General features: G+C 37.4%; 2 protein-coding genes and 1 long non-coding RNA gene across 4 annotated transcripts in view; 2 read left to right on the top strand and 1 right to left on the bottom strand.

Annotated features, from left to right (window-relative positions):
• On the top strand, positions 4,548–6,062 carry PIP1-4 (probable aquaporin PIP1-4). The gene is made up of 4 exons (NM_001302973.1): positions 4,548–4,878; positions 5,106–5,401; positions 5,694–5,834; positions 5,967–6,062. Exons 1-4 carry the CDS (start codon positions 4,548–4,550, stop codon positions 6,060–6,062), a joined length of 864 nt encoding a protein of 287 aa, NP_001289902.1.
• LOC104705304 lies at positions 6,102–6,984 on the bottom strand. Its single transcript, XR_002032907.1, has 2 exons — positions 6,558–6,984; positions 6,102–6,468 (listed from the first exon to the last, which is right to left on the bottom strand). It is a non-coding gene; the product is annotated as an uncharacterized LOC104705304 (long non-coding RNA).
• The window catches only part of LOC104705302 (probable glycerol-3-phosphate acyltransferase 8), a 4,646-nt gene continuing 3,792 nt past the window's right edge, over positions 12,857–13,710 (top strand). Inside the window, exons 1-2 of one of the 2 annotated variants that reach the window (XM_019228341.1) lie at positions 12,857–13,276; positions 13,374–13,689. In XM_019228341.1, the coding sequence (XP_019083886.1) occupies positions 12,963–13,276; positions 13,374–13,689 (630 nt within the window). In that variant the 5' untranslated portion in view covers positions 12,857–12,962. The remainder of the gene's footprint in view (positions 13,277–13,373; positions 13,690–13,710) is intronic. The other variant, XM_010421278.2, reaches the window with a different exon arrangement.

Here is a 13,710-nt window from a genome sequence, read left to right as displayed (position 1 = left end):
TTGAGGACTCATGAGGTTACAGCTAAACAGTTTATGGCGGTAAAGACGGATATGTCCAAAGCCTTTGACAGACTCGAGTGGAGTTATTTGGAGGCTCTTCTAGTTGCATTGGGGTTCCATTCAAGGTGGATCAGCTGGGTAATGAGGTGTGTCACTATAGTATCCTATACTGTTTTGATAAATGGACAAGCTTTTGGTATGGTATCTCCGGAGAGAGGGTTGAGACAAGGGGATCCACTCTCCCCTTTTTTGTTCGTCTTGTGTACGGAAGGTCTGACACACCTCCTGAATAAAAAAGAATTGGAAGGCTCAATCACGGGGTTGCATTTCACTGAGAATGGACCTTCAATCCACCATCTACTTTTTTGCAGATGATAGTTTATTCGTTTGCAAGGCAGATGAGAATCAATGCGAAGCTCTCAAACAAGTACTGGAAAGTTATGGACGAGCAACAGGTCAATCCATCAATTTAAACAAGTCGTCTATAACTTTTAGAGCAAAAGTGGAGGAAAATGTCAAGGATTCGATAAAGGCCAGTCTAAACATTACCAATGAGGGGGGAGCAGGTAACTATTTAGGCTTGCCGGAATGTTTTAGTGGATCTAAGGCAGATATGCTAGCATACATTCATGAAAGAATGAAAACCAGATTCTCTGGGTGGTATGCAAGGACTCTGTCCCAAGGAGGGAAGGAAATTCTGATCAAAACAGTGGCAATGGCCATGCCAGTATTCGCTATGTCTTGCTTTAAATTGCCAAAGTCTACATGTGCAACCCTCTCTAGTGCTATGTCTGACTTTTGGTGGAACAATATGGAAACTCACAGGAAAATTCATTAGGTCTCCTGGAAAAAGCTATGCTTATCGAAAACCAATGGTGAATTGAATTTTAAAGACATAGAAGTGTTTAATCAAGCGTTGTTGGCAAAGCAAGCTTGGAGAATTCTGCATAATCCAAATTGTCTTTTCTCAGTTTTCATGAAAAGTAGATACTTCCCTGAAATCGAGTTCTTAATGGCTCCTCTAGGCTCTAGACCGTCCTTTGCTTGGAGGAGCTTATTGTTTGGTCGTGATCTATTGGTGAAAGGCTTGAGACATTGTATTGGGGATGGAGCTTCAACAAATGTTTGGACAGATCAGTGGCTCTTAGATGGGAGAATGAGAGCGCCTCTAATGAAGAATATTTTGGTGGATCTGGAGTTAAAAGTGAAAGATCTCATAAATCCAATATCCAAAGGGTGGAACCTGGATCTTCTCCATGAACACTTCTTCCCTAGAGATGTTGCTCTAATATGCAAAATAAAACCAGTAATCTCTTCCTCGAATTACAAATGCTGGCAACATAATAAGAGTGGAGAATACTCGGTAAGATCAGGCTATTGGATGGCAGACCAAGATCGTAATGCTGAGACCATACAAGAAGCCTCTCAACAACCATCTTTAAACACTATCAAATATAAAATCTGGGAGACTCTAGCCCCAACAAAACTTAAGGTGTTCCTGTGGAAAGCAATGAGTGGAGCACTTCCAGTGGTTGACAGACTCAAAACTAGAGGTATACATCTTGATCCTAGATGCCAACTGTGTGGACTGGAAGGAGAATCCATCAACCATGTACTCTTCATTTGCCCAGTAGCTCGACAGGTCTGGGCTCTATCTGACATACCATCTCCAGAATCGAGGTACAATGCTGATTCCCTCTATCAAAATCTCTACTATGTTCTCCAGTTAACAAAGAAGGCTTTAGGAGAAGATAATGTGCGACGCACAATCCCATGGATTCTTTGGAACTTATGGAAGAATCAAAATAATATTGTCTTTGAGGGGTTGAGGTTTGTGGTACCGCAAATGATAGACAAGATACGGGAAGATTCGTCTCAATGGTTCTTAGCCCAGATAGTCGAAGAGGAAGAGGCTCAGAGGAATTGCCCAAAGGAAAAAATCACAAAACCTTCTTGGAGACCTCCCGATAGACCTTGGTTAAAATGCAATTTCGCTTACTCCTGGAATCGCGAAAAGAATCTAGGAGGAGCATCATGGATCCTTCGAAACTCACAAGGTACTGTCCTACTTCATTCTAGAAGAGCTTTTCGGAGTATGGACTCAAAATCTGAGACGGAATTTGAATGATGGATGTCGGTTATTGAAAGCATGAGAAGTCTCAAGATTAGGAGAGTTATTTTTGCAACCGAGGTAAAAGATTTGCTGCAGACTATTCAACGACCAGAAGCATGGCAATCTTTTAAATATCAATCTGAGGTCTTGATGGCAGGCTTAAAGTTTATCCCCTTCTCGAAACTGCAACATGAATCTAGAAGTGCAAACAAGGGATCGATTCTGATTGCCCAGAGTATTACAAAGAAGGATCGTTTACAATCATATGTAGCTGCAAGACATCCATTGTGGTTACAAGATCTTTTCAGACAAGAGAGTTTTGTTGCCTAATGGTGCCGTCTTTTTGGGCTCTCTTTATAACTTGTGATTGTCTAGGATCCTCAATTTGTTGTAGTAAATATTGTCATTGGATTGGCATCTTGTACTTGTTAGAACAGTTGATTTTAATGAATTACTCAGTCGAAAAAAAAAAAAACTTGTAATTGTTTATCTCTCCTAGATAAAAATTATTTCTTCAACTTGTAATACGCATGCTTTCCAAATTCTGATATCTTTTCTAATTGTTTCTCCACATGTCACATTTAACTTTAAACTATATCTACTTTTTTGTTTTAAGTATAGTAACATAACGTTAAACTATTTTTGTTAGACTATAGTTACATAAATTAGTTTTAAAAGTGAGATTACTAGAAACAAAGGTAACAACAAACTTTAAAATTTCTCAAGCAATTAATACTTGTTAATGTCATCATCGTTAATAATCTCTTTATTTTGTAACTGTTTCTTGCTTTTTTTCAAACATGCTACGTATGCATATGAAGCTAGGAATCCTGCTCACATTATAGACAGATGCGGCTTGGCCTTTGGTCGGGACCGTCCCAATAAAACAACACACATGTTCAACGGGTTTCTTCCACGTGTCAAGAATATGGTGGCTGGACGGTATGTGACTGAGTGACTATGCGTTGTGGTTGCGTTTCGAAAATGAATTCACATTATGTCTTTTTCACAAACACTGTAACTAATATTGAATTTTTGAAAGTTGGGAAATTTTGAGGATAAGATATTAAGATTGTTGGCAACGAAGCATGTGATCCACAGAGAAGCAATACTCTCTCTCTCATCTCTGAGCTGTTCAAACCTTTACATGTCAGCACCCAAAAATGGTAACTAAAATTCAAAATTTTAATTTGTTTACTTGCATGCTTCCAGTCCAATAATTGAATTCTAACATCTGAAGCTGATACGATTTTATTCGCTCCACAACGAACTATTAAATGGAAAAAATTAATGAGAGACTTGATTTAATAATGCGAGGCTTGTAAATTTTTAGGCAAAACAGTAAAAAGCTAACGAAGCAAAAGTGAACTAAAAAGAATGAAAAAAAGGTTTGAAGATTTGCCCTACCATGCATTACCACATTTGTAATTACATATCTTTTTCATCAGTACGTAACACTGTTTTTTTGTCAACGTGAAAAACTGATTTTTATAACTTTTCATTATTCTTTCTCTTTCAGGAATGAATAGTTGAATATTTAAAAATGATATTATATATAATATATAATATGAAGCAGCATTATACCATAGTCCAACGAAAATGACTTTTCATAAAAAGCTGTCAAATTTTTTCTCCAACGGTCAGATAATTGCTTCGTTGGAGAGAGAGACATGATTTTTTTTTTTTTTTTTTACCATTTCAACTATTGGGCTCAGTAACAATTTTTATCGATTCGTGTTACCGTCCAAAAAAAGTGGACCACAAACAAGATATTATTATCTGGCAAAGAAAAGACAGCTCAGCTTCTTTGTCTTTTTATACGAGAGAGAGAGCACCACCTCTCGGTACGTTCCAGAACCCTCTCCTCTCTTCAGTCCTCCTCCATCACATTTTATTTTATTTTAATACTACAAAATCACCAAACTATTCATTAGTAACATAATTACAATTCATTCAACATTCACCGTCGTGAGTCGTGGTGACTCATGAATAATAAATCCACTTAACGCCACTAATAGTCTAATAACACTAGACTAGTTGACAAACAAAAGAAAAATGTAACTAGACTAGTTTAATTTCCCTAACTCCTATAGTAACAAAACTATTCACAAAATAAATAGGTGTTAACTATACAACGATCTCACTATGATTAGGTATTAACTATTCGTTTTACTAGTTGCAAAATAAATATACTTTAAATACATATTTTCTGTTTTTTATCTTGGCAAAAAAAAATAATAACCCATGAAATAAATGTTTGGAGACGTTAGGCAATTTCTTTATAGTATAATTCTATCCTCTCTCTATAAATGGACTCTGTATCCACCACACACTCTCTCCCACAGACAAGAGAAAGCTCTCAACTTTAACCAACCTTTCGGGAGAGAGAAAAACCCTAAAAGAAGAAGAAGAAGAAGAAGAAGGAGAGAGGGAAATGGAAGGCAAAGAAGAAGATGTTAGAGTGGGAGCTAACAAGTTCCCGGAGAGGCAACCCATCGGCACATCTGCTCAGTCCACCGAGAAGGACTACAAAGAGCCACCTCCTGCACCGCTGTTCGAGCCTGGCGAGCTGAGCTCATGGTCTTTCTACAGGGCCGGAATCGCCGAGTTCATAGCCACTTTCCTCTTTCTCTACATCACAGTGTTGACAGTGATGGGAGTGAAGAGAGCACCAACCATGTGTGCCTCTGTTGGGATCCAAGGCATCGCTTGGGCTTTTGGTGGCATGATCTTTGCTCTTGTCTACTGTACTGCTGGAATTTCAGGTTTTCCCCTAACTCCCTCTATCTCCCCAGTTTATTGACATCTCTGAATGGGGTTCTCTGTTTTTGTTCTCGCGTTATGTGCTCTGTTTTTAGAAAAGTAGGGAACTTTCTGGTCTCTTGTTGCTTGGGCTAGTCTAGATCTGTCAATTACTCCAGTTTTACTCTAGGTTTCTTAGATAAAGCTTGTATCTTTGTGTAACATATGCTTGTGTATGTGTGTTTCTCAGGTGGACACATCAACCCTGCTGTAACATTCGGTCTGTTCTTGGCTCGGAAGCTGTCTCTGACCCGTGCTGTGTTCTACATAATAATGCAGTGTCTTGGAGCCATCTGTGGTGCCGGAGTCGTCAAGGGTTTCCAGCCAAAGCAGTACCAGACTCTCGGTGGAGGTGCCAACGGTGTCGCTGACGGCTACAGCAAAGGTTCTGGCCTTGGTGCTGAAATCATCGGAACATTCGTTCTTGTCTACACCGTATTCTCCGCCACCGACGCCAAGAGAAGCGCCCGTGACTCACACGTCCCGGTATGCACTCTCTCTTTAGTGTCGGTCGGTTTACTGATTTTATTGGTTTAATTAGTAGTTAATGGTGTATAGCTCCGGTTTATAAGTTGTTTAGCCTAAGAAAGCCACTGGTTACTCCCCGTTTTATTGGTTTAATTAGTAGTTGATGAGCCAATTAGATCCGGTCTATAGTTGTCTAGACTGAGAGAAGCCACTGATATATTTCCCTGGTTTTAGTGGTTGTAGTTGATGAGCCAATAGTTCTATCGGTTGATGAGTAATACTAATAACAATTTGGTCATTTCTGTTGTAGATATTGGCACCACTCCCTATCGGATTTGCAGTGTTCTTGGTGCACTTGGCGACAATTCCAATAACCGGAACCGGAATCAACCCAGCAAGAAGCCTTGGAGCCGCAATTATCTACAACAAGGACCACTCATGGGACGACCATGTGAGTACTCTCTCATCTTCTTACAAACACATATGACGAAAAGGACCACTCGCTGAAAAACATATATAATAATTGATTTATATCTCTAATATAATTTTTGGATTTTGGTTATTGTGGTTGGTTGGGTTGCAGTGGATATTCTGGGTTGGACCATTCATTGGAGCAGCACTAGCAGCGCTCTATCACCAGCTGGTCATCAGAGCAATTCCTTTCAAGAGCAAGAGCTAAACAAAAGATTCCCACATGTCCAGATTTGTTCTTCTTTAGTTTCCCTATGCTTATCTCTCTATTATGTAGCTTCTGTTTTGCAATGTATGGAGCCCGCCTTTTCTCGTGAAAACGACAATATTTGGGATTTGTGAAATTTTCTTTATGTTTCTGTTAATGTAAAAACTATGGTTAATCCTTTTATATATGCTGTTTAAGTTAAAAGTCCATCTAAGGCTCGAGATGCAATAAAAGAGAAACCAAAGAGGGGATGTTTAGGGGCACTGGTGGGTTTGGGAAGGTACACTAGTGAGAAAGTAGTCAATAATCATCACGGAGGGAGGCCTTAAGTGCAGGGGCTTTGCTTTTCATCACGAGCTTCTTAGTCTTCTTAGTCATCTTCTTCAAAGCGTCGCGGAGGTGGATGCTGAGTCAGGTGAAAACATTAACATAAATGAGCTATACAGCAACCAACACAACAAACACCATAGATAGAGAAATGATAGTGATGAGTACCTAGACTGAGGCGTGGAGGTTGTAGTAGCCTCAGACAGTTTCCCCTAATGCAAGTTATAAGAATCAATCAATGAATAAGCAAGCCGTTTTAAAAATTATTCAAAGGAGGGTTTGCAAACAAACAATAGTAATAATATAACCTTACCTGAGTACGAGATTCAGATTCAGATTCAGAGTCAAGAGTCTCCTTGGCCTTCTGAATCCTCATCTTATAATGCATCCAAGTTTCCTCAAAATTGGCTCTCTCAAACGGGCGACGTGAGGGGCGCGAATCATGGATAGCACAAAGAGGATCACCGGTACTGAGATGGCGACGAAACACCATTATCGCTGAGAGATCAAAAGATCAAAGCCTACAAAATACTTAAACCCTAGCAACGAAAGATTGGATCGAGAGAGAATGATTTTTAGATTTTTAGTCCGTGCGGTTATTGGAATTGAATTGTGAATGCGACAAGTGGCTCTGGCTGTTGCTACTCCCACAAAAATCTCAAAGCCCCTAGTAAATATTTTCAAGAATGCCCTTTTTCAATCTCTTTATTCAAAAAAATTACTCTTTTTATATTTTTAACGACGGTTACGTCCGCTCAAGTAAAATTTTTTTATGCAATTTGCTTTACTGATTTTTGCTCAAATCGTCTCGGAACTTATTAGGCGATGCTTTCTATTCTTGTGTTACCTTTCTAAAATTTGTCGAGAAAATGTCTTGTTATTTGAAATCATATAATCTTTCTATTTATGCTCTCTTATCATAAGATTTTTATTTATATTTTTTTTTAATTATTTCTGGCTCTTTCTAGTTTAGGTTTAATACTCAAGGCTGGAGCTAGAAAATAGCGAATCAATCTAAGAGGCGTTTAAGTTTACAATACTTATCAATAACATAAAAAAAACATGGTTAATGTCATCTAATAGCAGTACTCTCTAAATGCAAAATTATCTTTAGTTTTTTAAAAACAATTTAGTACATAGAAAGTAAAAACATGGTTAATGTCAACTGTTTACAAGTACAACTGATACAGATAATTAACATCATTATCATAATTTTTACAAATACTAACACCATTGCAAATCTTAACATTAGTTTTTTGTGATTCACACATTAACATCGACTATAATAATTAATGCAAAATATTTGCATCCAAACTTCCAAAATCAGCTATAGAAATAATACAAAACTAATTAGCATCAATTATAAATATACATAAAGTAAGTGCCACAAATCAATCTTTTTCGTAGATCGTAGTGCAACCCATGTGCATACTTTGACATCGATTACTGAGAAAACATGTCCTTATAATATTTGGACCGTAAACGAGTAACTGGGAAGAAAAATAACAGTGAAAAAGCTTGTTCGGGCAGAGTGAAAAAAAAGCTCAAACGAAACAAACGGAGAAAAATTGAACAATAACATTCTTTCCAATTTTTTTTAGGAAGATGCAGAAATGTGTCAGTTTCAGAAGTATTTACTCCATTATGCTATTAACTCAAGTGGAATTTGTTCTTCTATGAAACGTGATTTGAATCAGGTTCAGTTTAAAACTCTACAACAAAGAAATAAAGAATGATATGGTAAGAAACTCTACAACGAGGGATATATATATTATACTTGTTGCCTTGAATGAACTTGAAATAAGGTCAATTGTCATATTTTGTGGACTAAGTTCTTTAATAAGATTTTCAATTGTTTATAGGTTCCAACTCTTATGATTCACATAGTCAGGCAGAAACAACATGCTTCATCGGATACTTCAGCATATTAGCTGCACAAAAAATACTTTTGATTAGCTTTGAAAAACTTCTTTCTAAAAACATTTTTAGTTCAATAGGTAATCCCATAAATGTTTGTAGGAGGTTGGTTAGTCAGGGAGAGACGAATATTAATACCACCCATAATAATTTGCTTTTGTAAAAAAAAAATGTCAAGACGAATAAGTCTGTTTTCCCCTTATAATAAGTGTTTTACCCACATGCATTACTCAATTAATTTATTTTATTTACCAAATCAAAATTAATAGTGAATTTCAAACTTTATGGCCAAAATAAACATTACAAATATAAACTAATGATATCTACAAAAAATAACTTAGTTTACCTTTTCCAATCCCGAGTTAGTGAGAGACAGTGCAAAGGTAAATAAACGGCCAATCCGCAAATATTTAAACAGATAGCGATCCTAAAACTATCTCCCTCATTTCCTCCGATGATCTCGGCCCGTTATCCCACCAACTTCTTCGGAAGTTGACTTCGACACCTCTTCTCCTGCAGGATCTTCTTCTTGAGCTCGTTACATGCTCATTTCAACGACAGACAACCAATCCATGTTGGGCCTCTCCCGTGAACTCTGTGATCGTCGAAACCCAACACTAACAATACCAGTTTCAAAGTCATTCATATAAGTAATAAGAAACTAATCTGCATCAATTATTGACAATAAACAATACAAATATATTAAATAAGTGACACAAATCAATTTTTTTTTTGTAGCACAACCTTTGTTCATACATAATTTTGCATAATTGTGCCGCCTCCATACATTTTCAAATATTAACATAAATCAAATTAGGCTCCCATTGAAGAAGATTTCTAATATGTTATCATTTAATAGTAGCCAGGCACTTGGTATAAGAACTTAGCATCATATCATGTTAACTAACAACTCGCATGTCATATCATGTTAACTAACAACTCGATTTAAGCATTGTCCAGCCTTGGCCTTATACAAAGTTAAAGATAAATCTTACATCATTTTCCTTGGGGAATCTATAAGAATCTAAGAAGAGCATGTGTCCCGCAATGCATAGCCAATTAAGAAGATATAGATCAATAACTAATTGCATGGTAGAGTAAAGATAATTCAACAAATATTTCAAGAAAATGGGCCAATTATATCTACAAAAAATAAGGCATATTGTATCAATTATTTAGTGTCAGAAAATAATTACTAATTAGAATCATTAATAAGTGATGTAAATTATATATTTAACATCAATTATTAGAACCATTGTTAATATTACCGCATTTAGCATCAATTAATTGAAACTGATGTAAATCAATATTATTTTTGTAGTATCACTTAAAATAAATCGACATAAAACTAAATTTTACATCAAATAAATAAAATATTCATATATTTTGTCTATAAATAAGTGATGCTAACTTAGTTTGAATCATAAGTGATAACTTCAACAACATGAAATGATAATATAATATATGTAGTTCCTCCTAACTTTCTCTTTCAGACACGAACAACGAAGCGTCGCTACCTTCAAACGCTGGTAGGGCTCCGGCTCACCGGCGTCGGGAAAACTCGATATCTACTTCCCTTCTAAGTTCTTTGTACCTCCTTAGCTCGTCTTTTCTTTCTTTTTGGCCAATTTTGAAACTTTTCCAAAGAACCCAGACAGTGTAGAAGGCGTTTGCTTCATCACTCTCAAAAGGGAGTGGAGTCCGGCGAGCTCCACTCTCTACTGCTTTGCCTCAGCCTCTCTACCGGCAGATCTAGAGTCCTTTTGCTCTTCAATGCTTTGATCCGGAAAGCGTCTTACATCCTAAGATCCCTCTCCTTCCTCATCACATGAGTCTTCCATGGTGGACACGACGATGATGGCAAGCAAGGAACCTTTTAGTGATGCGACTTGTCTCTGTTTTTGGACCCCCGCCTCAATTTAGGGTCACCTACTAAGTTTGGCAGAACCGAATCTGCTTCCACCAGAGATAATGAAGCCTCCTTCACTCTCTCCGGTTAGCCACTGAAGGGGACATTCACAGCAGCTTGTAGAACTCTGTGGATGAACTTTAGATCTGATTTCGGCATGATAGCATCTCAAGTGTTCCGGCCCAATCCCTCAAATTCCAGGTTAGTTCTATCTATCATGTTATCTGTTAGACATTACCTAGGCTCATTGTTTGATCTCGTACCTAAAATGTTCTGGATATACATAGGTTATGCTAGGAACCTGGTTAATGTTCAAACTGTGATTTTGTCTGCGGTATCTCATAAGTGGAAGAAGAATAGTTTTCTTAACTCTCTATCTTTTAGTGCTTCTAGTTCTCAGCCAAAACCCTTATGCCGAGCCCTGTTGGTAGTTCCATCATCCCATAAGAAAAAGTCTGATCTATATCTATCATTGGCAAACCGGCAGCATACTTTGTGTGGACTTCTTAATCTCTTTCGCAAATGGTTCCATATGAGAGAGAACCCACCTACATTGCTACGTTTTGCCATACTTGGGAGGCTTGTTCAATGTCTTAATCCCCTGGTATGGTCTGAATGTAAAGTCTTGCATCTCTATGGTCTATTGCCCTAGATGCCAATGATCCCATCCGATGAAGCACAACAACTGCCTTTCAACATCAGTTCCATCAACCGAATTTTATCCCTGTTACCAACAATCCAAAAGCTCAAGCTTGTTCCTTATATCCCAATGGCAATCCGACTACATGCTTTGTGTGGATTTCTTAATCTCTTTGGCAAATGGCGCCAAACGAGAGAGAACCCACCTGTATTGTTACGCATTGCTCTATCTCTTTGGCATTATTTGGCTTTGGTTCCCTTTGAATGGCCTGCAGCTCAATGGTCTTCTGTCCTGGACTCCAATGTGCTACTCGACGAAGCTAGGAAACCAACACTCAACATTCCCTCCATCACCCGGGCTATAGCCCAACGAATCATTACCAATGCTCTGCTTTTGTTAATGCACCTCAATCCGGTGAAATCCTTGGATATGATCATTTCTTTAACGTCAAAGAGTCTAATGACCATTATAAGCTTATCATCCGTCGAATCCCTCAAGGATGTGCATTCAAGTAACCATGACCTCACATGTTCCAAGCTGCCTTTATGAGTTTCTATCACAGCTCTCATGGACTACTACTTGATGTCTTATGTTTCTACCTTTATGTTTAAGGCTTTGGGGAAACCCTTCTTTGTAACTTTTTAAATCTTGGGATTTTGATCCCTCTTCTTGTATGTGGTTTGTTTGAATGAATCCATATGTATGCGCGAAAAAAAAAACTTAGTTTATATCATATAATTGATATAAATTAATATTATACGATTGATGAAATAAACGTATCATGTGTTGATGAACAAACAACTCTACAAGAGGAAAATCTTGGAAAACCTTTTTGTAAAAATAAAATAAACAGAGAGCTAATATATTCTGAAAACTCGTAAGAGCCTTTAAAGTTAAAATCAATATATAGAATTTATATTACGTTTTTATTTTCAGAATCCATAAACAATGTAAAATACTGATCAAGTATTATATATTCTTGATCATACATAAATGTCGGGCTCAAAGCGGTGCATGCAACTCCCAACGGTCGAATAAACAGATGATAATGCTCAAGTGAGAACAAGATCTATCTAACTTGCACAACGAAGACTTCTTTGTTGCCGTGATTATACATTTTTCTACTAATTGATGATATTCTAATCTAAGCTGGATGAAATCATGCATAAATGAGTATGTCGAACTTAATTTTTTAACTTATTAAATCTGAGACAAAAATAGATGACACAATTCAAATTGGGGTTATATATATATAGAACATACGAAAATTCATGCTAAACTCAGAAAGACGTTCGATCGGAATGCGACTGATATTATACATATATAGATATATGTATGCATGTCGGATATGAAGTCATTTTCATATAATAAATATGACATGTGGCCATATAGTTTTACGTATTTGTGGATATGACACGGTTGACATATATAGCAACACAAAGATGACATATAGACAAATTACAACCCACTGTATTTAATATTACGGCCTTCTATATATGTAGGTGAGCGGCTGAACTACCTACCTCTTGTTTTGTGATCGCTTTTATTTTCTTCAACTATTCAACCATCTTTCAGAAAAAAAATATATACCTTGTGGTCAAACCTTACAATGTCAATGATGTCTAGGATCAAACTCCTGTTAGAGTTACTTAGGAGAATTTTTGTTATCTACTCGCTATTAGCTAAAATACATATCCACAGCATATATGTAATTTAGACTTTATTGTGATTAGTTTTTCCCTTAGTTATTTAGAGCATATATATAAATTTTATCGTGATTAGTCTTCTCTGCTTCTTATAAAAGGTTGTATTGTACATTCTCCTTAATAAAATTATCACTATTTATAGATTCAAATTGGTATGTTATGGTGAGTGTTTTTTATTACAAAAGAATAAAGTCAAATGATAATAAATATCACTTATTTTTTTTTTATAAGCCATCCCATTTTGGTAATTTCAAGTGAATTCTATTGCATTTAAAACAACCAAGGTTCCCTCTCTTTCATTCCACACTATTGTCTGCTCTCTGCTTTGTAGAACCTAGCTACATTAACGAGAGAGATTGAGAGAGAGAGAGAGAGAGAGAGAGAGTCGGGGAGTACTGAAGATGTCTTCTCCGGATAAGAAGAGTCGAAACTTTCCTCCGATAACAGAATGCAAAGACGGAGAGTATGACTCGATCGCCGCCGATCTTGACGGGACTCTGCTTCTCTCAAGAAGCTCGTTCCCTTACTTCATGCTCGTCGCAGTCGAAGCTGGAAGCCTATTCCGTGGACTAGTCCTCCTTCTCTCGTTACCTATCGTCATCGTTTCTTACCTCTTCATATCCGAAGCTGTAGGAATCCAAATCCTCATCTTCATCTCCTACGCTGGTCTCAAAATCCGCGACATCGAACTCGTCTCCCGCGCCGTTCTTCCAAGGTACGTTCGGCCTCCATTATCTACAGATCTAACAACGATTTTTTTTGAATCTATTCAAGTTTTTTTCCGATGATATTTGTGTTGCGTTTCTGTTTAGGTTTTATGCGGCGGATGTGAGAAAAGACAGTTTTGAGGTGTTTGATAAGTGTAAGAAGAGGAAAGTGGTGGTGACGGCGAATCCGATAGTAATGGTGGAGCCTTTTGTGAAAGATTATCTTGGAGGAGATAAAGTTTTGGGAACAGAGATTGAAGTCAACCCCAAAACCAACAGAGCCACTGGATTTGTCAAGAAGCCTGGTGTTCTTGTTGGTGATCTTAAGAGGTTAGCCGTTTTGAAAGAGTTTGGCGACGAATCACCCGATCTTGGCCTCGGTGATCGAACCTCCGACCACGATTTCATGTCTATATGCAAGGTACTTTATGTTAATCCGGTG

The sequence above is a fragment of the Camelina sativa genome, chromosome 8, assembly GCF_000633955.1.
Source record: "Camelina sativa cultivar DH55 chromosome 8, Cs, whole genome shotgun sequence".
In the NCBI taxonomy this organism is placed as follows: Eukaryota; Viridiplantae; Streptophyta; class Magnoliopsida; order Brassicales; family Brassicaceae; genus Camelina; species Camelina sativa.
This window is presented reverse-complemented; position numbering and strand designations above follow the sequence as displayed.